Source organism: Globicephala melas, chromosome 10 (assembly GCF_963455315.2).
Source record: "Globicephala melas chromosome 10, mGloMel1.2, whole genome shotgun sequence".
NCBI classification, from domain to species: domain Eukaryota; kingdom Metazoa; phylum Chordata; class Mammalia; order Artiodactyla; family Delphinidae; genus Globicephala; species Globicephala melas.
In genome coordinates this window covers 62,067,345-62,091,554 of record NC_083323.1, presented here as the reverse complement: position 1 = coordinate 62,091,554, position 24,210 = coordinate 62,067,345, and the positions used below count along the sequence as shown (strand labels likewise).

The 24,210-nt window shown below is 41.3% G+C and overlaps 1 protein-coding gene across 4 annotated transcripts in view; it reads left to right on the top strand.

Annotated features, from left to right (window-relative positions):
- DIP2B (disco interacting protein 2 homolog B) overlaps positions 1-24,210 on the top strand; it is a 235,546-nt gene that overhangs the window by 102,176 nt on the left and 109,160 nt on the right. For 3 of the 4 annotated variants that reach the window (XM_060305618.1, XM_060305616.1, XM_030835082.2), the window contains exon 2: positions 17,836-17,907. The exons of the other annotated variant lie outside the window; for it this stretch is intronic. In XM_060305618.1, coding sequence (XP_060161601.1) covers positions 17,836-17,907 — 72 coding nt within the window. The remainder of the gene's footprint in view (positions 1-17,835; positions 17,908-24,210) is intronic. 4 annotated transcript variants of the gene reach the window in all.

Below are 24,210 nucleotides of genomic sequence, written 5' to 3'. Positions count from 1 at the left end.
CAACTGCACTGCCAGGAAAGCCCCGCAGTGAGGTTTTTTTAAAGCTTCATTGAGGTATAATTCACATGCCACATAATTTACCCATTTAAAGTATGTAATTCAGTGTTTTTTAGTAAGTTCAGTGTTGTGCAACCATCATTACAATCTAGTTTTAAAACACTTTCGTCACCCCCAAAGGAAACCCCATACCCATCGCTGTCACTTTCCATCCACTCCACCCCTTCTACTTTCTCCCTCTATGGATTTGACTCTTCTGGACATTCCATGTAAATGGAATCATACAAAATTCAGTCTTTTGTGACTGGCTTCTTTCACTTAACATAATGTTTTCAAGGCCATCCATGTTGTAACATGTACCAGTACTTTATTCCTTTTTATTGCTGGATAATATTCTGGGTTTGGACATACCATATTTTGTTTATCCGTTCGTCAGTTGTTGGACATTTGAATTGTTTCTACTGTTTGGTTGTGAATAATGCTATCAACATGCATGTGCAAATTTTTGTGTGAATGTATGGTTTCATCCAGGGAAGTGTTTTTAGCTGATCTCCAACATAAATATCACTCATTGCAAGAAGGCATACAACCCACCTAGAACCCTTTCATTTGAAATTTGTTCTGAGAGTTTGGTGTTTGGTGGCAGGGGCAGAGTGGGTGGAGAGGGGAAGTAGCATTTATTGATTGTCTGCTCTGAACTAAGCACACTGCTAGGAGCTTTGTGTACATTCCCAATCCTGTTAACAGTCCTGTGAGACAAGTACAGGTCTCCTCATTTTACAGATGGAAAAAACAAGGACCCAGGAAACTTAAGTAATTGGTCCAAAGAGACAAAGCTGCTAAGTGATGAGCTAGGCTTACGACCTAGATCTGTTTGACTTTTGGAGCGTCACACAGACATGGAATATCCAAAAGATTTTAAACATTAAAAACAATTTTTTTAATGATAATCTCATTACTTCTTTTCATCACATCAGGTCTTTCCAACGATTTATCTTTCTTCCTTTACTTGACAGCTATTTTTTTTCAGCAGTAGCTATATGCTTATTGTTCTATGTCTATTAGCTGTATATTAGGTAGTTTTAAAGTCTTTTGGCTAAGGTGAGGGGTTTTTGTTCAAACACAGTCTTACACTGAAGCATGATTGAGTGTTATCAGTAAAAGCAGAGTTGCTCTTGTTGAAGCTCAGAGAATTTCCTGGATTACTAATGGCTCTGGTATAGCAAGCTCTTAGTCTGAAAACATCATTCCTCAAACAGCTTGCTTATTTCCAGGCTATAGTCCTTCAACAGTTGGCAAATTGGTAATTGGAATTTGTGTTCAAGCATCTATTTTTAACTGGGGGTTTATTTAGGTAATATTTTGATGGGGAGCTCAGCATATCAAATGATTGCTGTTTTAACTTTAAGAATAAAAATAAACACAAGCACAGTGTAGAAATGCCATCCTGATTGTGCTAAAAACCTTTCATGGAAACGGCATCTATCAGAAATATTTAACATGCACAGTGTATTGATGCGCCAGTTCAAGACTCTTAATGTGTGTTCTTAGATAATTTTACAAAGAGTTGCTGTGCAATATTTTGATTTCAGATAAGTAAACCAGATTTACTTTATAAGAATTCAGCCTGGATCAAAATCACATGTGCATAAAACTGGTTGTGAAAAAAGATTTATCAAGAGGATTAACAGTGAGAAGTTGATGAGGGTATGTCTCACCTATGTAACAGTTAAATTAGCTTTTAACAGTTTTAGTGCCATGGTTTGTGCTTCTGGTGGGGACACAAGTAGCAGCAATTATTTGCTGCCACAGACTGGAAATCACTTCATTTACTATATATTTGTCAAATTATGGGTTTGACTGTATGTAACAGAGATACCAAATAACAGGTACTTAAACCCAATAGAAGTTGATTTCTGTGTTATGTAATAGTCTGCACTAGTGTGGCCACTCTGCTCCATGAGGTCGTCAGTCTCTGGGCTCTTTCTGTCCTGAACTTCACCATCCTTGGATCTGGCCGTCAGCCCGTGTCCAAGATGACTGCTCACCACAGTCCCATTTCAGCTGTCAGGAAGGGAGAAAAAGGGAGGACGTGCTTTTTCCCTTAAAGAGCAGGACCTGGAAGTTGCACACATTCTTTCTGTCTGGACCACATTGGGCAGAACTTAGTTATTTGACCACACCTAGCTGTGAGGGGACCGCGAAATGTGGTTTTTATCCTGAGGGTTGTTTTACCCAGCTAAAAATTCTCTTCTGGAGAAGAAAAGAAGAGTTGGTGGGGGCACTTGTCTGTCTTTAAACTCCTTGGCACACAAACTGCTTATGCTTGGCTTTTCTTTCTTTTATACTTGGTTTTTTATACTGTTTCCTCACCTTTCATGTTCTGTTAAAATATCAAAATTGCATTCTGAAAAAACTACATTGCAAAAACACTTCAAATGGGAAAGGTAATAAAGAAATAGTATTTCAAATTCACAATGACAAAATATATATATATTTTTAAAATTTATTTATTTTATTTATTTATTTTTGGCTGCGTTGGGTCTTCGTTGCTGTGCGTGGGGTTTCTCTAGTTGGGGCGAGCGGGGGCTACTCTTCGTTGCAGTGCACGGGCTTCTCATTGCGGTGGCTTTTTTTGTTGCGGAGCACAGGCTCTAGGTGCGCAGGCTTCAGTAGTTGTGGCACACGGGCTCAGTAGTTGTGGCTCACAGGCTCTAGAGCGCAGGTTCAGTAGTTGTGGTGCACGGGCTTAGTTGCTCGGCGGCATGTGGGATCTTCCCGGACCAGGGCTCGAACCCGTGTCCCCTGCATTGGCAGGCGGATTCTTAACCACTGCGCCACCAGGGAAGTCTCAACAAAATATTTTGAATGAAAGAATTTTAATAGTAAAGTTTTAAAAAAATTCTAAGTATACAACTACTAATTAAACAAATCCAACTTTTGATTATTTCTAGCTTTTACTCTAGAACAGTAGCTTTTCTCATTACTTACACTACTGTTATGATGATGAATGTTTATCCTGCTTAATATTCACATTTCCATGTATTGACAGCTCTCAAAGTTTATTTTTGTAATATTCAGACATGTAGCAAGCAGTGTCTTGTTTTGGGGGGGTGATGAGGGTAGGGCAAGAATGGTATACTGGGTATTTTGTTGTTACTGAGGATAAGTGTCAGTAATGGTGTTTTTTTCCTTTTAATTCCTAATTTTGATTGTGATTAGTACCTCAAGTGAAGTACAGGAAATATCTGTTCAGCCTCTGAAGTGTTATTCCTCGCATTGTTGTCTTTGCTATTTTAGGAAGGAATTTGTTGTTGTTTTTTTCTCCAAGTGAAACTGCGGGAAAGAAGTAGATTTTTTAGGTAATGGTATTGGAGATTTAAATATCTCCAGGGAAACAAGAGACACACACATTACAGAAAGAAAGAAACCATTCTTTGTCAGCCAAACCGAAAGTTACAGCTCCTAAACACTGGTGAATGGTGTATACAAAATTACAAGTCATTTGTAAAAATCCTTAAGCCGTTTTTATCCCATTTCTTTCTTTCACTCTACTTTTTTTTTTACCTGCTAAGGATATTATCTCCTGGGCCAGTGAAAAGCCACGGGCAGCTTTCTATTACCAATTGTGTAGCTGCAAGATCATTTTTATTCTTTTTGCTTTTGCTCAGGGAGCCTCTATTCCTGAGAGTATTATTAACGTTTAACATTTATTCTTTTTGTTGAGGCTTCATTGAGGGGTGTGGGTTGTTTTCATTTAATCTTTAAAAATAGTGACCACCAGCTAGTTCTTTTAAATTTTGCCATGGTAGAAAGAGGAACTGGCAGCAGCATCTGGCCATCTTTTATGGAAGTCTGATTCAGGATGGACCCCGTTGGATTTAGGAACTCCCTTTTCCTCTTCTGATAGCTTTATCCTCTCCCTTCCTCTAGTAACCCATCCCTCAGTCACTCTTTTACCAGACCTGATCCCCTTCTCAGTTTCTACCAATTCCCACAAAGCTGCTCCCTGCACCAGCAATTATCTCTTCATTTATAGACTCTTCCCCTGCCCCCCAGGCCTTTTAGGTGGAAATGCCAAAGAACATTTCAATTTTTAGTGTTTCTTCTACAACATAAACTAATCTTTAGTCTTCCTTATCACTTTTTTCATGGTTTTTGTCTTTAATCGTTTTTTTTGTTTTTTGGTTGTTGTTTTTTGGTGTTTAGTAGGTTCAAAGTGAGAAATGAAAAACAGGTATGGGGGGTGGGAAAGGAGAATTAGCCTAGCAGGGAACCTTTATATACCTTCCTGATCTCCCTTCTCTAATTCCTTTCGGTACTCTCTCCTTTTGGAATCCTATTATTTCTTCTGGAGGGTGATGTATTCTGCTATCTCAAGGTGAATTGAGTGCTTTCCCCATAGAAACTTTAAAAAGTTATAGAAGTTAGGTTGATGGTATTACAAATCATTTATTCAACGAGTATTTATTATTGATTGATTGTTAATAAATACTTGCTAGCCTGGGTCCCATCATCCTCCTTCCCTTCCATTCCCCTTTCTTGTTAAAACCCAGCTCTCAGTTATTCAGACCATCAGCCTTCTCCCAGAGGTTACTGGAGAAAATCACAAAACTGGAAATTGGTGTCACTAAAAGTTCCTTTTCTCCTCTCTCCCTGGACTCTCGTCAGTGCCTGACACACTCTCATCTCTTTAGTTAACCCCCTCTGCCATTAGAGTAGCAGATGTTATTAAGTGCTAGGAACTAAGAACTTTGCACGTATTATCGCTTTAATCCTCACAAAGTGTATATTCTATTATCTTTGTTTTATAGCTGAGGAAATTGAGGCTTAGAGAGATTAACTTTTTTCAGATACAACTGGCAGAGCTGGGACTACACACTATATCAACTTCAGAGTATGTGCCTCCTATTCTTTTTTTTTAACATCTTTATTGGAGTATAATTGCTTTACGATGGTGTGTTAGTTCCTGCTTTACCTCCTATTCTTATAGTGGCAACTCAATATCTTTACCAAAACCCTCTCTTCCAGCTCTTTGGTCCCTCTCAGCAAAGAGCCTTAGCAAGGCAGTGTTGAGTAGTGGTTAAGAGCTTGGACCCTGGAGCCAGACCGTCTAGTTTGAAGCTGGCTCTCTCACAGTAGTGTGTCCTGTGAAGGTAACTTAATCTCCCTGTGCCTCACTTTGTCACCTGAAAACTGGGACTAATAATAATACCACTTATGGGATTGTTTTGAAGATTAAGTGAGTTAACACATGTGAAGGTTTGTTTGTTTATTTATTTATTTATTTGGTTGGTTGTGCCAGGTCTTAGTTGCAACAGGTGGGCTCCTTAGTTGTGGCTTGCTGGCTTCTTAGTTGCGGCACATGGGCCCTTTAGTTGCAGCAGGTGGGCTCCTTAGTTGTGGCATGCAAACTCTTAGTTGTGGCATGCATGTGTGATCTAGTTCCCTGGCCAGGGATCGACCGCGGGTCCCCTGAATTGGGAGCGCGGAGTCTTAACCACTGCGCTACCAGGGAAGTCCCTACATGGTGAATGTTTTGATGAATGGTACCTGGCATGAGGTAAGTACTAAATGAAAGTAGGGGGAAAATAGATCAAAAACCTTTACTCTGATGCCTATGCAGAAAGAAATTTAGAGGTCATCTGACCAGAGTCCCTTTGTCTTCTGCCCCCCATCCCACCCCCGCCCCCAGGGCTCCCTCAGCAACTGTACTGCCTTATCCATCCTTATCTCCTTTCTCCGAGAAAGGGATATCATTAAAGTCCTACAGCACTTCCAATCTTTCATGCATCCTGACAGACACAGAAAATGATAATATTTGCTCAGGACAGTGGGATTAAAAAGGCTGTTTGCCTGCTTGAGGTGACTGCTCCAGGGTTCCCAGCTTCTCTAAGCTCTGTCAGGCAGCCCAAGGGCTGAGGATAAACGGTTCCACACCCAGGAAGCACTCACAGATCAAGGACACAGACCACATTCCCAGCATAGGTTGACCCATGAGGTACCCCTACCCCCAGCTCTGGATCTTATTCCCTCTAATCCTTTCAGGAACTTCAGCCCTTGTCAGTTGCCTTGTTCCCTGGCTCTGTTTCATCATGTTACTCTCCTGCTTAAAGCCCTTCAAAGGCTTTCTCTCTCATTTATAATGAAATCCCTAAACCTTTGCATGGTCTCCAGGACCCTGCAGGATCTGGGCCCCTGCTGCCTCCCCTACCTCATCTCACCCCACTGGCCGCACTGGCTTTCAGCTGTGCTCCCTCCCAGACGTGTCCCCCTCAAGGTCTTCTCAGGGGATGTGCTTAGCGCTACTGCAGGCCCACTGCCCCTGCCCCCAGCTTCTGTGTCGTTTTCAAAATAATTAATGTATTCATTTTTTTTTTAAGGTCTCAGTTTAAACGTCACCCACTTCCTCAGAACAGCCTTACCCAGCTAGCTGCCCAGAAACTGCCTGCAGGTTTGCGCTGAGCAATGCCTGCTGACGTCTGTCAGAGCCCTCTCAGCCCCTGGACAACTTCTGTGCAGCCCTTATCAAACTTGTATTTAAGCCATTCATTATATGATTGTCATTATAAGGATATCTCTGTGCTGGAAAACTCATGACCATGACTATAAATTTTGGGACCAAGTCCATCCTCTTCTGTTCTGTACCTCTAAAGTAGTGCTTTGCAGGTAGCGAGTTCTTAGTTTTTGTTGGTTGAATCAGTGTTTCACCCTCTTTCTAATAGCTCTTTCTCTATAATACATAAATTTGTCCATCTTCAAGAGAAAGAAAAGAAGACTCATTCTCCTTGACTCTGTAGCCTTCTGTAGATACTGCCCCATATCTTGTTCACTTTATAACAAAACATATTGAAAGAAAAAAAATCTGTTACTCTCATATTACCACTTATCTACGCTTTAGTACTGTAAATAATCTGTCTTCTTCCTCAAGTTCCTTTAAAACTGTTCTTAACTGGGCCACTGGCGATCTAGCTGCCAAATCTAGCTGGTGCTTTTCGATTCTGATTTTACATTTGTGACAGTATACATTATTCATCATCTCCTTCTCGCTTTCCCTCTCCCTCTTCTCTCCTCCGTCCCCCTGTGCCCTCCTGGTCTCCCTGCTGTGTCCCAGTATCATCTCTTTTAACTCTGCCCATTCTTTAAATGTTAGTTTTCTCTAGGATTTCTTTTCTGGCCTTCTTCTCTTTTCACACTGTACTCCCTCTGATGATATCATTCACACCCAAGCTTTCAGCTCCCACCTTCTACAGTGATGGAGAGAATGTATATATCTTACCCAGAGCTCATTTTTTTTTGCCGTACGCGGGCCTCTCACTGTTGTGGCCTCTCCCGTTGCGGAGCACAGGCTCCGGACGTGCAGGCTCAGCGGCCATGGCTCACAGGCCCAGCCGCTCCATGGCATGTGGGATCTTCCCGGACCGGGGCACAAACCCGTGTCCCCTGCATCGGCAGGCGGACTCTCAACCACTGTGTCACCAGGGAAGCCCCTTCCCTTGGTTTTTGCCTTGTCACACATAGCAGTGCCAGGCAAGTGGCGTTCATCAAACATTGACCAAAAGCAGCCTTAGAGCTCATTTGATCCTTATTTCTACATATATGGAAACCGAGGCCCAGAGAAGTATAGTGGCTTGCCCAGGATCAGAGACCTAGTTTGGAGCAAAACAGAGAAGAAAACATAAGTCTTCTGACACCTGGAATCTGAGATCAAACAAGTTGCTTATTTTGTGATCCACATACTACAACAGTGGTGGTATTCTCCCTACTTATATTTTTCCCTGAGCATCTTTGGTTTCCAGAGCAGTATGAACTAGCTACCAACAAAATTCTTCCTGTGTTTAAAAATTTTCACTTTATTTCTGTACTTGAGAGAGGACATACTCAGATTTTCGATTCATTGTTAATTTCATCTGCACCATTGACAAAGATTGCCTGGCACCATGCACTGTTCAATTCAGATTCGATGAATGGTATAGATGTCATTACATATTGCCTAGTTTAAAAAAATTATTCTGATCGATGCTAGAATAAAGGCAGAGTAATTGCATATACCTAGCTGTCCTTGTAAGAAATGGTTTTCTAATTTTCTGAGGAAAATTAAAGATAAAAATCAGGGAAAAAAGAAGCTGTAAAGAAAATTACCTGTTTTCTCTTTTTCTTTTTTTTTTTTTTTCCCATTCCCCACCCACTCGAGGCATTTGCAGTTTTAGCCCTAAATTAAAACTACAACATCCATAGTCAGATGCATGTCATCCTGTTTTGTGCATAATGGCACAGTTTTATTTACAGACATTTATATATATTTATTTGAACTAATCTGCTCGTTTCTGGTTTAGATATTTGTTCTTCCTCTTTGATATGTTTTTCTTCTTTTAGACTCTTAGCACCCAAAGTCACTAACTTCACTGGCTCCTACTGCTAAGGATCTAGAACTGTGCCATGATGTGTCTTTAGAGACAATGCACTCTCTCCTCTTTTAAATTTTTTTATTTTTTTTAAAGAGAACCTACCAACCCAGAATTTTCTAAATAACCCTTTTAAGGATAAAGTTAATATTAGGACTTAAGGGTGGGACTGGGGCTGGGGTGGTGTCAAATACAGCTAGTCGAGTGTGTGCTACGTGCCAGGAACTTTTGTATATATTCTCTCATTCAAGACTCATCATAAGCCCTCAAGGTAGGAGTTATTCCAATTTTACCTATTATGAAACTGAGGCAGAGTTGTTCAGTAACTTGTCCAGGAGCCAGTAAATGGCAGATTGAGGGTCCAAACCCAGGTCCAGGTCTGCCTGTTGCTAAACCCTGTGCTGCTTCTACTGGCTGAACCATCTCAGAGATTCCTCCTGTCCTGGTTAAACATCCAGGTCATTTGTATAGCAGATCTCTCATTTGCAGACATAGTTTTTCTAATGGACACATGAACATACCTTTTGCATTAGATGAATTAGTTTAGCCGCTGCCTGTTGATGTAGCAGCCTTAGAGTTTGGTTTCTCCGTGTGTTTCAAGTGTTTTACTCTGTTGCTTTTTATTCGTTTGAACTTGCTGGGTGCCTTAGGTGAAATACCATCTGTAAGAATTCATATATATTTGACCTAGAAAACAGAACGGTGCAGCCAGAGCAATTCTATGATTTGAGTTTTGGGAGAAAGCAGTCTGGGCTTACTCTCAAGTTCTTGATGTGGGAAATGTCTAGTTATTGTCCTAAATGAGGTGAGAGGACATCTACAGAGAATGGAAATTTGAATGTCTTGAAGTTAAATTTTCTTGAAAATCTTTTGTAAGATTAGCAAAGTTAAAAGAAGAGAAGACCGTAGCTTTTTTAGGCTGCCAGTTGAATACTTTAGAATCACTGATTTTTTCCAAAAGAAAAATTAGATAAAATAAAAATTCTCATCTTTCAGCAGATTGAAGTATTTTAACAGAGGTTTACTTCTGCTAGACTATGAAAATATTGTATCTTTTCACCCTCCTTTCAACATAAGATTAGTCCTATCTATGTGCAGAAAGAAACTTCAGAGAGTTTTAAAAGTAATTCAAGGTTTCACATTCTTTGGAGTCCTCTTAGCCCTTTTTAGTTCAGATAAGGGAAGAAAACTAGGTAGGAAAAGACAAAGGCCAAAATGCCTCTATATCTGGCTTAAGGGGTAAGGCCATTGTTTTCGGTGATGATGAGCCTTTATTTTGTATGTTTGTGAACCTTTATGTATCACCTCTGGAAGGAGGATATTTGGAGGATCCGTGGCTGGTACATGTAATTCATTGAATGGAATTGTCATTGTAAGGAGAACATGGTAAAATTTAATGATCGATAACTTTCTTTGTCTTCTGGCCCATGTCTCCTGGATATGATCCAAATCCTCTGCCCTTTTCAGTTTTGCTAAGACTGACCCCATTCACATTCTCAGCTATATTTTGGCTCTTTCTCTCTATGTGTGTATTTATATTCCTAACATACGCATAGCCATAAATCCCAGTCCGACTCCCCATCTCCAGTCATAGCCAACATGTCCCACCTTCCCGGTCTAACGTTTACATGTAGAGGATAGAATAGGATTTAGATACAGGTATAGATTCAAAGGTGATGACTCTAGAACTTTTTCTTCTCAGTCTCTCATTTCTTTCCCTCCTAATTACTCCTTAACAAAACAGAGAGGCCACATTCTCCCTTAGCTGAGTATTTAGTAATGATGTATGATCACTTCTTGCTGACTGTTTTTTTAATGCACTTGGACATTTTCTACAGTTGGCTGTCTCATTTAAAAAATAGCTAAAAGAGACAATTCACCCAGAGCCCTGTTGCAGGCAGGGTGGTAGTGGTGGTGCCACTGGTGTTTAATGCCTTCTTGAAAGTCATCTATATTTTGGGGTGAGTCATAAAAATTGTTTGTCCCATGCTGTTCATTTTATGAACAATAGGTTAGTTTTATACTTTTATTGTGTCTGATTTGGGGGCCACTTACAAATGAACAATGGACAAAGAACAATAAGACCAAAGACCCAGATTCTAGTCTAGCCGTGTATCCTTAAAAAAGATATTTATCTTTTCATGTCTCAGTTTCTTGTTCTGTCATAAAGGTCATGCCTTTCCTGTATATTGAAGAGGAGTTTTTGGCAGATTAAATGGATTGTCAGAATATTTTGAAAATCTAGAATGGTGGCTGCATTATATAGAGGCATTTAAGGAAGGGGGAAGTAAATTGATGACCCATGAGATTATATAAGCCCTAAACTTCAAGCCTCTGAGGATCCCGTGTTGATGCTCCCCTTTGGCTGGACCTGCAGGAGCAGCGGTAGGGCCAGTGTCCTGCCCTGTTTGCGGGAGACTGAATTTACAGCTCTCATATCCGCCTGTTGCTCCAAGCATGCCACTCTCTTTCACAGCCGAGGGTTTGAGAAATAGTGTCTTCACCCTCAGTGTCTCTCTGTCTGAAGTCATCCTTCAAGACCCCACCCAAGAGCAACTTCTGTGAAGTCTTCCCAGTGTTTCTGAAGCTGAATTTGGAGCTTCTCTCTGAAAATGAATGTAGTGTAGTGTTTAAGAGGAGGCGCCCTGGAGCCAGGTCTGCCTGGGTTCAGTTCTTGACCATAGCACTTACTAGGTATGACTGCGGGCAAGTTGCTTAAACTTCCTGTGCCTCACTCTCCTCATCCTATAACATGGGAATGATGATAATATCACCTGATAAGACTGCTGTGAGGCTCTTCAACGGAGACTGATACGTAGTAAGGCCTTGATAAGTGTTGTTGTTTACTTATTTATTCTTATTGAATATTATAATTATCTTTTATCACCGTTACTTCCTTCATACTTACGTAAGACTTTGTACATAATCTCTAATGTAGCACTTGTCACTTTTATCGTAGTTATTTTTTTAGACCTGAAACTTCTTGAAGACATGGATACTATTTTATTCATCTTTGCTTAACACTCTGTGTGTCATCCATTCAGTGCTCAAAAATGTTTTTTTGTGGCATCTTCCAAATCCCCCCAGCCATTGCCCCCTCTGACTGAATAGGTGTGACTTTGAGGCAGAGCTGCAGTGGCACATACCTTTTTATTTCCTTCGGAGCAGAAAGAGTTTATGGCTAGAGCTGTAATCCTTGCTCTCAACAAGCTGTAATCCTTGTCCAACAACACCATACTTACATCCGACTTGGTGACCCTCCAGAATTTCCCAGACCCTGTGTTTATTTAGCACCTAATTGCTCAGGGTGCTGCACAAGGTCATCTGTGAGAATTACTTAACATTGCCCTACTTCTCTCTGGGAGATGAGAATCATAAAGGAACTACCAAACACGGCCATACCCATGCAGCAGAGGAAAACTAGTAAAGCAATAAGTGACTGCGCCATTAGGAGTTCATGTCATAGCTCTGATAGTAGAAAGGCCAGACCCAGACCAATGTCACCACTCTGTAGAGCTTTCTTTCGGTACCCAAGTAGAGAGCACGACACTCCCTTCTGGGCCCCACGCTGCAGTTGGTGTGCACCTGTCCGTGGCGCTTCATTGTGGAGCATTAGTGATGCTGTGTGCCTTGTCTCCTCTCTCTGAACATAGTTGCCTGCCCTTGCCCCACCCAGCCAGTAGGGTAGGCCTTCAGTAAATGTTTATGGCTATTGGAACTTTTGATATCCCAGAGCCCACACTAAGTACTTTTATTTTTATATTTTTAATTTTTAAAATTTATTTATTTATTTTTGGCTACGTTGGGTCTTTGTTGCTGCGTGCAGGCTTTCTTTACTTGCGGTGAGTGGGGGCTACTCTTTGTTGTGGTGTGTGGGCTTCTCATTGCGGTGGCTTCTCTTGTTGCAGAGCACGGGCTCTAGGCACACGGGCTTCAGTAGTTGCAGCACGCAGGCTTAGTAGTTGTGGCGCACGGGCTTAGTTGCTCCGCGGCATGTGGGATCTTCCCAGGCCAGGGCTTGAACCCGTGTCCCCTGCATTGGGAGGTGGACTCTTAATCACTGTGCCACCAGGGAAGTCCCCACACTAAGTACTTTTAATCACAAATAAAAACTTTGCAACATGGATATTATTGTTCCCCATTTTGCAGACATGGAAACCGACACGTATCAAGAGGTTAAGTGAAACTTGTCTAGAGTCAGATAGCCAGGAAGTGATAAGGCTGTGCTCCAGGTGCAGCTGTGTCTAGCTCTTAGGTTCTGAACCACAGCATGGTGCCGCTCCTCCAGTGTAAACATATACTCCCCGAACTGCTAACTGACTTGTGGGACTATTCCTCCTATCATCGCTGACCTTTAAGAGGCTGGGTTGGCTGGCAGGCTCGCACCCTCCCAGGCGCTCTGTCATTCTGCTGGGAGATGAGTTGCGGGCTGCCTGAGCCAAGCCACTTTCATTGATCCCAGGTGGCGAGGAGAGAAGTTGGGAACACGCTTCCTTTCTGTTCTGCCCCACACACCCATCTCTCCATCGGTCTGGTGTGGCTCTTTAAGACTGTGGTGGTGCTGAAGCATCTAGACAGTCTTGGGTCACGTGGGTCTCTGACTGCTCAGGGCTGGTCTCTTGGGTCCCTGTCTCATCAGGCCAGGAGCCTTCACACCTGCTGGGTGCTGCAGACCTCTGGAAGCGGCTACTCTTCTGAGTGTTCACTAAGTGGGTGAAGAAATACGTTACCCTAGTGGGAGGGGAAGGCTAATCCTCCCTGTATTTGTTTACTTCTCAAAAAACTTGAACAACAGGTTTAACTTAGCTCTATGCCATTTTAATGCAAATTTTATACAGGTATAGTTACGGCACTCCTTTTTGTTTTATATGCCAGCTGGCAAAAAATCTGTTGTGAGTAAGAATGCCTGTGGTGTGACTTAGTATCTGTGAGCTCCCGAGGCTCCGTGCTCTCCCTGGAGGCCATGTCGCCGAGACAACCTTCTCACGCACCCTTCTCACATTAAGTCAGCAGAACTGTCCAGCACACTCCAGACAGGATTCTTCAGTGCAACGATTTGATTTTGAGACTCATTGGAAGGAACTTGTTAGAAACACAGGTATCTGGATCTTAATCCAAGCTTAGTGGATCAGCATCTTCATGGGAGGGGCCTGGGAATTTGTATTTTTACAGATTCCTCGGGTGATTCTTAAAAATTGGGCAAGTTTAGAAAGCATTGCTTTAGTGCAGCAAAAAGCATTTTTTTAGTGCAAAAAAAGCATTGCTTTAGTGCTTAGCTACAGGTGGTAAGAGTGATAAGAGCACAGACTATAGGAGGCAATGACAGAAATGTGGATAACAAATTCAGTTACGTGGGATAACTGAATTCCTTCTGTCTGGTCTTGCTCTCTGACTAAGGGATACCTCGCTATCTGGTGGGAGTTCCTTCCGATTTTAGTGCCCAGTGATTTATGTACTATTCCTCTCTTGCTTTTCTGGCCACCTTCGAGGTCTAGCTGTCGAATTTCAGTAAACTTTTGGTTCACTAAATTTCTCTCCCTGGGCGTTTCAGCTCCTGCTAATGTAAAGACCCATTCCCCACTCATTCTCCCATTTCCAGTTTTCCACCCAAGCACATGTGTCTCGTTGATTTATTGTTCTTTCACTGCCTTCATTTTACCAATTCATTCAGTCACTCATTCAATAAGTGTCTATTGTGCCGGGCTGCAGGCGGGCTACAGAGATAAACAAGACACAGGCCCTGCCCTCCAGTGCACAGTCTAGTAGGGACGTAGATGTGTAAACCAATAATTAAAATACCAGTGATGTGCTGAGTGCTATCACAGAAGTGTGTGCAGAGTTGTAGGGGCACCAGGAGGAAGTGACTAACAATTGGTGGCAAGTGTCACAGAGGAGGTGACTTTTGAGCAGGGTCTTGTACTCCGAGAAAAGGGAGGGGGCATTTGTAAGTTATATCACCATAGTCCTCACTTCTCTTTGCAGTGCATCTTCTCCTAGGGCTCTTCACTGTCTTTGCTCGTTTATGGAACAAATGGAGCTAATTGGCATGGCTGAATCAGACTCTCTTTATTGACCTTTTTCAAAACCCGGGATGGTTGGTTGTTGAGTAATGTCCATGATACCAAGTCTAGCAGTTTGTCCCACGATCATTTACCGACAGTGAATGGTTGATACTCTAAACACTGAAGAAAGCTTTTAAAGGCCTTTCACTTTATCAGATGTGTTCTGAGCCAGCAGAAGTGGTCTTTGTGCTTTTCAGGGAGTGGCATGTGTGCACGCGTGTGTGTGCGCACGCACGCGTGTGTGTGTGTGTGTGTGTGTGTGTGTGTGTGTGTGTGTGCGTGGTGGAGGTAGGGGAGCTTGTGAGTGGGGAATGGGACAGGAGAATGCTTGTTTCTTTTGCAATAAAAGACATGATTTCCTGTTTCTCAGGAATGTTTCCTTGGTAGGCTCCCACATCTCTATTAGTTTTGTGTGTTATTAGAGATTACCTAAACTCTGCAGTTTGCTGATTTGACAAGGCTTGGTTTTGATTTCCAAAAATGCACTGTGGGTTTTTCTTACTTCACTAGGAAAACAGAGATGAAGGGCCATTGTGATTAAATTTGTACAGTCTAGTAAGTAGTCATGATTGCAGTTTTAAAATGTTTGTTTCTTGAAATAATGGATGCTCATTGTAGAAAACTTATAAAATACAGGCAAGCAAAATTGCAAAGAAGCTAAAACCAATCCATAATCTTGCAGGCCATAACTAACCACTCAATATTTTGGTGTATAAAAATCCAGAATTTTTTCTGTGCATATACATGTATGTAGAAAAATGTTGTTATTCCAGAAATTGAATATACTGTGTAAACTGTTTAGTGTCTTGCCTTTTTTCCTGTTATATAATTTGACCATCTTATTATGTTAACAAATATATATCTACAGAACTATTCATTCTTAATGAAAAAAACTTTATTGTCAAGATTATACAAGTCGTTCAGGCTTTTTTTTTTTTAATCAAACTCTGTTAAAGTATATAAAACAAATGAAAATCCCCCATAATCTCATTCCCCCAAGGATAAACATTTAATATATGTGTATATATATAGCCTTCTAGACTATTTTCTTTATATATGCAAACATTTCTATTACCTTTTTTTTTTTTACAAAATTAGTTCCTATTATACCTAGTGTTCTGCAACTTGCCTTTTACCCTTAATATATTTTATTTTATTTTTAAAAAGTTTTTAAATATTTTTATTTAGTTAGTTATTTGGTTGTGCCAGGTCTCAAGTTTTGGCTTGCTGGTTCCCCAGTTGCAGCACATGGGCTCCTTAAGGTGGGCTCCTTAGTTGTGGCACGTGGGCTCCTTAGTTGCGGCAGGAGGGCTCCCTAGTTGCGGCTCGTCGGCTCCTTAGTTGTGGCACGTGAACTCTTAGCCACAGCGTACATGTGGGATCCAGTTCCCTGATCAGGGATCGAACCTGGGCCCCTTGCATTGGGAGTGTGGAGTCTCAACCACTGTGCCACCAGGGAAGTCCCCCCTTAATATATTTTAGAGAGCTTCCTGTGCCAGTACATTTGGAATACCTGCATAATATCATGTGGATCACGGTTTCTTGTCCTCAACACTACTGACACTTTAGACTGGTTAATTCTTTGTCGTGGGCCTGTCCTGTGCATTGCAGGATGCTTAGCAGCATCCTGGCCTCTATCTTTTAGATGCTAGTAGCATCCCTTCCTCTAGTTGTGACAAAAATGTCTCCAGACGTTGTCAGTTGTCCCCTGGAGGGCAAAGTCATTCCTAGTTGAAAGCCACTGATACAGATGGTCTATAATGTAAGCATCTAGAGACCTTCCAGTTTTTCCATGACAAAGAATGGGTCAGGGAATATTCCTATACTGATTTTTGTGCACCTCTGTGAATTTTATCGTTGAATAAATTCCTAGAAGTGCAGTTGGTGAATCAGAATTTTGATAGAAATTGCCAGATTATTCCAGAGATTGTATCGATTTATTTTTCAACTATATCCTGATGGTTCCAAATCAATATCTCTTTCTGAAGTTCTAGATTCATGTAGCCAACTGTTGATTGGACATCTCCTCCTGTGTGTCTCATAGCCCTTTCCTAAGCTCAACTCTCATCTTCTTCAACCCACCAAACATGCACTTCTTGCTGTATTTCTCTGTCAGAGAATATCATGACCATCTGCCTGGTTGCTCAAGCCAAAAACCTTCTCCATCCTACACTGAACCAGTCATCAAATCCTATCTAGTCTTCCTCCCTAATGTCTCTCTTAATCCATTCACTTCTTTTCATCCCTTCTACCTCTATCTTTAATTTAAGCTACTAGCCCAGATCACTGTAGTAGCACTGGGGCAAGAACTAGCCTCTCTGGCTTTTACCTTGGTTCCACGCTCCTCAGGAAGAGCAAACTTGCTGCACTCTGTGATATGCAAGTGTTACTCGCCTGCTTAAGCCTTTCAGTGAGCCCTGCTGCCTCTCCGCCATCTGCTCCATCAGTCAGATGCTGAGGCCAACACATCTAACGTTCATCACCCATGATTTCAAATCTCTGTATCCATCAGAATAGGCTTTTTTCTCCCCACCACATATATTTATTCACCAGATATATTTATTCCCCCAGCTTTGAATTACTCACTGTCCCTTAAATGTCCCTTTGTTCTCCTGCTGCATTTCCTGGTCCTTTTAACCATGCTCTCTGCCCATCCATTTTCTACCCTTTCTTTAGGACCAAGCATATTTCTTGAACTCTTCGGCCACAGAGTTTCTCCTCTATTAATCAGTTTTATCCTTATTGCATTTATTGTATATGTACTTTTTCATTTAACCTTGTGAAAAAGACATACATGAATAGAAATAATACAAACCAGTGAACCAAGTGGAGAGGATATGGGAATTCCAGCTCCAAGTTCCAGCACAGATCCTAGGGTGCAAAAGTGCATTTCAAAAATCCCATCCCAGTGCGTGAACCTTGACTTCTCCCCTTAACTGGACTTTTGATTTTTATGTGGTTCTGTAGAGCAATGTAATTGAATACCTCCCAAGTCAATTGCATTCATTTGGTCAAACTAAAACCTTGGAGAGAAGTTCATTTGTCTGCCAGCCTTGCCACGTTCCATTTTGGTATATCTTAAATACCACGGAAACAGGGGTGCCCTAGGCACTTGGGAATCTCTGACATGGAATGCAGCATACTGCTCTGCTAGATTGGTGTAGGGACAAACCCTGCAATTTTCCACAAGAAGTCAGCTCCAATCCTGTGGGAAATCACACATAGCAAAATCCTTGGCAAAGAACTATACATTTTTTTCCTACTCTCTATGTAGTAATTCTGTAACACTCTGTAATTAATTTTATTTCTACAGTGAACAACCACAGAGTAAGAATAATGCATAACCTAAGTTTCTGTTCTTGTTATTTTAGGGGACATCACACAGAAGGGATATGAAAAGAAAAGGTCAAAACTCCTGTCTCCTTACATCCCGCAGACACAAGGTAGGCAATGAGAAGTGGTTTAAACCTTTTCAGTAAGAATGCTGTCTTACAGGAGACCTGTCTTTTTTGTTGGTTCCTGTTTTTTCCCTCCCTCACCAGGGAAGAGAAAAAACAGAAGGAAGGAAAGGAGGAAATGAATCTTAATTGAGCATCTGCTGTGTGGTAGGCACTTTTAAAATACCCCACGTCATCAAATCATTTATACAGAACTTGAGTGGTAGTGTGTCTATGCGTAGCTGACATGATTCAATGGCAGAAAATTCCAGGTTATGGAAAAACTGCATCTTTTAAATGCCTGAGCATGAACTGTAATGGAGAGGAGCAAGTGGGGCAAAGATAAGAAGGAGGGACAGATTTAGTTTGCAAGGCAACCCAAGGATTGCAGTCCCTGAGCATTTGGGGGTAAGAACCCTAAATAAACTTTTAAACTATTTCACAGCCTGACTTATTCCTTCTGCAAAGAGACTGGCGTGTTCTTTATATATCAGAAAGTTCTGAGTCACTTCTGTGCTTAATTCCAGGCGGGTTGCTGGAACCTTTGCCTCTAGGCAAGGCTGTCTGTTTCTAAGTCATCATATTTTTAAAGTTACTCAGCCTCCAGAATTTCCTTTGATAGCCTGTTTCTATTTAATCACTTTTACTATAAAGAGTTTTTTCTTTATTTCTAACTTCCCCCCTGCCGTCAGTTAGAGTCCATTTCCACAAGACTGTGTTTTGTGGAACTAATAATTGCTTTTATTTCTGGATTATAATCCTTTGAGGACTTTGGATCCCCCATGGTTCTAATATCAAGCCTTGCACAAGGTTTATAGTCTGTAAATATTTGTTGAATGGATAATGGAATAAATAAATGAGCAATGGTGGTATACCAATCGATTTCACTGAAGTCCTTGTTTTACTTCCTGCATTATTCTTGGAAATTCCTCCCTGCAAAAACTAGTAGGTCAATTCAGTGATAGCCAGTTTAAAATATCTTAATGAACAGATGGATGTAGAAATGAATTGAGAGAAAAGAGGTGGATATCAGGCCAGTGACAGCTAATGAAAAGCCAGCTTTTGCTGAGCAAGGCATGGCAGAAAAGGGGAGTCCTCTGATTGGCTGCTTAATTATGGATCTGGTCCATGCCTCTGTAGGCCCAGAGATTTACTGTAGTCACTTTGTGCAAAAGCAATCAGATCCTGAGAAAATAACTCAGTAAGGAATGTAACTATAAAAAGGACCATGATCTGTCTCATATCTGTTGTCAGGCTACAAAGAAACCAAATCATGTTCAAAAACCAGTTTATCAATTTACTGTGAGAAACCACTGAGACACATTCAAGTCTGTGTGGTCAGCACATTCTTGCCCCACCGGCAGGCCTACGAGAGGAGCTTGATCACACATAGAAGGTTGCTTAGTGAGAATGGATATGACGAAGCAGACATTTAGTTACAGCAGGCCAAGAGAATGTGACATAGCATCTCACAGTAGGGATGGTCTTGCATGTGACCTCATGGAAGAGAAGCCATTTGATGGCATCTCCTTCCTGCTATTAGACTTCAAACTCACCACATCAGTGCCCATCATGTTTATCACCTCCTCCCTTCTGGTTGAAGAGGTGATCTGTCCCTCCTAGCCAAGGGCAGTCCTTTCACCTGGGCTTTTGATCCCATCTCCTCCTCCCTTTTCAGAAACCTTTTACTATCGTCCCGTGACACCAAGGACAGGGCAGTGGGAGTGGGCCACCCCAGTGCAGGCAGTGAGGGGTGCAGTATCTATAGGAATTTTAAAAGCAGTAATAAAACCAACAAAAAGTTGGTCGGCTTTTTCTTATCACCATGGATAGCAATTCTAAATGCTGTAAGTAGTAAAGTCTCCTCCCGCTGAGTCAGACAGCTGCACTGCCCCCTCGGGATGCCACTGCAGTCAGCTCCCTGTCTCTCTCGTACTGTCACTCTCTCCCTCTCAACCAGATTATTCCCCCAGAAGTTCATCATACTCATTACTGTTCTTTTTTAAAAAAAATCCTCCCTTGGGAATTCCCTGGTGATCCAGTGGTTAGGACTCGGCGCTGTCACTGCTGGGGCCCAGGTTCGATCCCTGGTCGGGGAACTAAGATCCTGCAAGCTGTGTGGCATGGCCCAAAAAAAATCCTCCCTTGTCGACCACTTCCGTCTCTACCCTGTCTGTCTCCCCTTTATGATCAGACTGCTGAGAACTGTCTATATTTACTATCCCTGTTTTCTCAACACCTTCTCACTTCTCAGCCCATTCCAGTCCCTTCTGAAGCTGCCATAAGTGATATCTCAGTACTATTTGCCACTCTGCCTCTTGAGACACTCTCCTCATTTTCTTACTCCTCTCTTCATGTTGCTCCTAGTCATCTTTGCAGGCTCCTTCTCCTGTGTTAAATGTTGGAATTCCCAAGGCAAGACCTCAAGCCCTCCTGACATCTCACTCTGTATCAGTGGTTCTCACATTTTAGCCTACATCAGAATCACTGGAGGACTTGTTCATATACAGATTGCAGGACCCTGTTCTCAGGGTTTCTGATTCAGTAGGTCCAGGTTGGGATTCGAGAATTTGCATTTCTGTCAGGTTCCCAGGTGATGGTTGCTGGTATGGAGAACCAATGCCCTGTCTCCCTAGAGCTTTTCAAGGGAGACTTTTCTTAGTGGTAAAAAGTCTCTCAATTTGTGTTTGTCACTTTCTTTTCCCACCTTTGTTCTTGAATCTATTCATGTCTTTCCCAGAAATGGATTGTTTGTAGGGCTGGGTTATATTGTATGGATTCTGTAGCAAAAGAAGAGATTACACCTTGACATTTTTACCCCGTATGTCTTTGTAGATTTTGAAGAAGGCATTTAGTTTGATTTTTTTTTTAATGGCATTGGATTTAATGCAGATTTTAAACTTACTGAATTGTATTAATGCTTTATATAGGATTAAATGAAATGAAAGTCATTTTAACACTTTTAGTAGGAGTTTCCTACTTACTTCTAGAGGGATTCAACCTCTTTCAAACTATTTCTGTTACCTTGTTAGATTTCATTTCCTCCAGTTGTGAGGTGTGCTTCATTGTGAGGGCGGCTCCTTGAGTGTAGTATATAAAAGTAACATTCTCCACCAGTCTCTCTCGAAAGAAAAAAGTAATACTGCTTGCAGCATTGTACTGCTAGAACAATTACATGCACATGCTTATCTAAAAATTTAGTGAGTGATTTTCCATACAGAATTGACTTGGAGTGACCTTAGGTTGCATATTTATGTATATTTTAGATTTCTTTTCTCAAATGTTACATAAATCTTTAAAATAGGACCTTCAGAAAAAAATTAACAATGTAACAGGGAAAATGGGGAAATATGGAAGAGAACACATGGTTGAAGAAAATACTTAGTGGAAATTGAGTAAGGACAATTTGGGGTAATAATAAACATAGCTTTGTTCACTAACATCACAGGGGTTAGATTCTAAACTTACTGTATGACAAAAATCTGATGTCTCAAAATTACCCTTGGAAATCACTTTAACCTGTCAACATTGGAGCTGGTTGTTGTTTCTTTAGTTTCTACAAAACCCAAACTTTATCTGGTATTTAAGGGCATGCCGTATGAAATTCATATCTTGATAAAGGTTAAAACCATACTCAGGGCCGCAAGATGCTCTCACTGTGAGAGGCAAGGGAGAAATGAGGATGTGGCAGGTTCATATCTCCTCGTTCTGAGCCATATGCTCTTTGAAAGGAATGACCCATAGAACATCTTTCAGTGGCTTGGAAGCTACGAGAGCCTGGATATAAAGCTTCCCACACACCTCAGTTATTAGCAGCTTTGCAAGGAGAAGAGGCCAGAACTGAACTCTCTTTTGTCAAGGCCCAAAGAATTGATTATTCAAACCACATACACTCTTAACTCCTCTGTAAATTAGTAGCTCTTGGCCACACTTGGATTTAGAAGAAAATGGAAGGTTTTGTGCAGGGAGGCAACTTCCTGTAGTCTGATCCTTAAGATGTTTTGCATACAAGTAACTGATTAATTCCAAATAGTTTTAATAGAAAAGAGTTTATTCTAATGATACCTGGGTTGCTGACAGAACCTCAGGTCAGCACGTATTTACTGTGTGCTTTCTGTGCTCCAAGTACTGTTAAGACATCAGGAGGCAGCCGGCATTGGACAAGACTGCCTGGGACCCCCTGGCTTGCTCCCTCAGTCTGCTAGGGGTTTGCTCAGCTACCACTAACACTAAGAAGGCTTCCTTGACCAGCTTTATCACAGTCCCCACTCCCATGATCTGCGCTGCGTTTATAAAAAGCTCTCTCTGACTGTCCCATAGATTATGGTTTGTTCGTGTGTCTTATTCCCCTACTGGACTCTTAAAGTCTTTATAATCAGGAACATTCTTTTTTTTTTATTATTTCTTCATGTCCCCAGCTTCTAGCATTAGTACCTGGCACATAGTAGAATTCTATAAATGTTTGTGGAACTAAACAGAAGGAACATTTCGAATTTAGAAATATTTCCTTTCGTAAACATCTGTGAGGATGGAAGTGTCAGATAATGAAAAAAGCAGATGACTCTACAGATTGGAGAGTGATTGGTCCTGGCAACTTGTCTCTACCTTCAATAGATCTTTTAATTTAGATCTTCTAAATCTCAAGAGACTGTGCGCACGTATTGATTCTCATCAATATTATATTACAACATTATATCAATATTAGCATTCCTCTTTACTTAATTTTTATTTTTAAATGAGATTACGGAATCTATTTTACAGAGTCAAATGCTACTACGAGGTTTGTAACAACAACAAAAATAAGCAGTGTCCTCTTCTTCCCCAGAGACAGCTTCTTTCAACTGTTTTAACTGTTTCTTCTGGCATTTACCTCTGTAGGTAAAAGATTAGAATTTTTCTCTCTTACACATTCTTCCCCCAACCACCTGGACACCACACACTCCCCTTCCCTTTACCCCTTCCTTCACATCTCCCATCTCATACTCATTGTGGGCTGTCTGTTCTATGTACTACTTTTGTTGTTGCTAAGTCAGCATTCAGTGTTTGCATTATTTTGATTAGGTAAATATTATTCACAGCTAAGTCACTTGGTTTGCTAGGATTACATTTCCTTTCTTTCTCTCTCTCTCTTTTTTTTTTACAGTTAATCCATTGTTTTATTATTATTATTATGTTTATAGAGACAACTCTTGATGCTGTCTCTTCCTGAACTGATTGTTTCTTTGTCCTGCTACAGACCTTTATTATCATTCTAGTGGTGTTTTAGGAAGGAGTGGGGATAGATAGATGTGTTATTCTGCCATGTTTAATCGGGATTCTTTATCCTAACGTTTCTATTTAAGGATTGTTCAAAACTTGTACCAAGATCATTTCTATCAATCTAAAAGATCTCAAAGACGTCAGTACCTTATTTGCTGGTTGTTCACCAACAAGCTGATCAAATGGTCTCTACCACAGCCTGATTAAAGTGTTGAAACTGGGGGGCCTCCCTCCTTTGGGTGGTTCTGAGAATGAGCCCTGCCTCAGCTCTGTTTTGCAACTCTCCGCTATTTAAAACTGCCCTTGAAGTTCAACGGTGGCATCTTCTCTTGGACCCACATCCTTTGCTTTAGGATATTACTGCAGCTTCTGTTTTTCATGGCATTGATGTACACATTCCATTCTGTCTTTGTGTATTTGAGATCATCTGTGACCTTTGTGTATTTGTTTTTCTTCCTTCATCCATTGACTTTGTCCTACTGTCTTTCACTTCATTTAATTGTGTTTGTCTTCTGCTTCAGAATAGGATCTCGCCTTTTACATATTCCTTCCTGGGCTAGGTTCCCACATTATTTTTCCCCTGGGCCCTTACCTGCTGCCCTTTTAGGGGTAAGACATGTCAGTTTATGATTACGCTTACGTGTTGGCATTTTCTAGCGTGTCTTGGTAAGAAGTGCTGGTGGCCCAAAGGTTCTTTCCAAACTTGGATTCCTTTTGTGGTTGCTGCCTATTTTGCTGCAGGGTATTTGCTCACCAGTGTTCCAGTGTATGTACATATGCTGTACTTGCCAGTTGTTCCCCACCCCTTTCGTCCCAGGTCTTCTGAGTTCAGTCCTGCCTTTGAGATTGTGCAAATGTGTATATAACCGAGTGAAAATGAAAGAAAAGAAAGCCTTGTAAGTTTTATCCTCTCTCTCTAAAGACTCTGGTAACTCCTCTCAAGGATAGTCTGTGATCCTGTTATTCTTACAGACCTCATGTAATTGTATGAAAATTGTGAGAGGCACAAATTTTTGCATAAAATATTTGCGGCGTAGAGATACACAAATA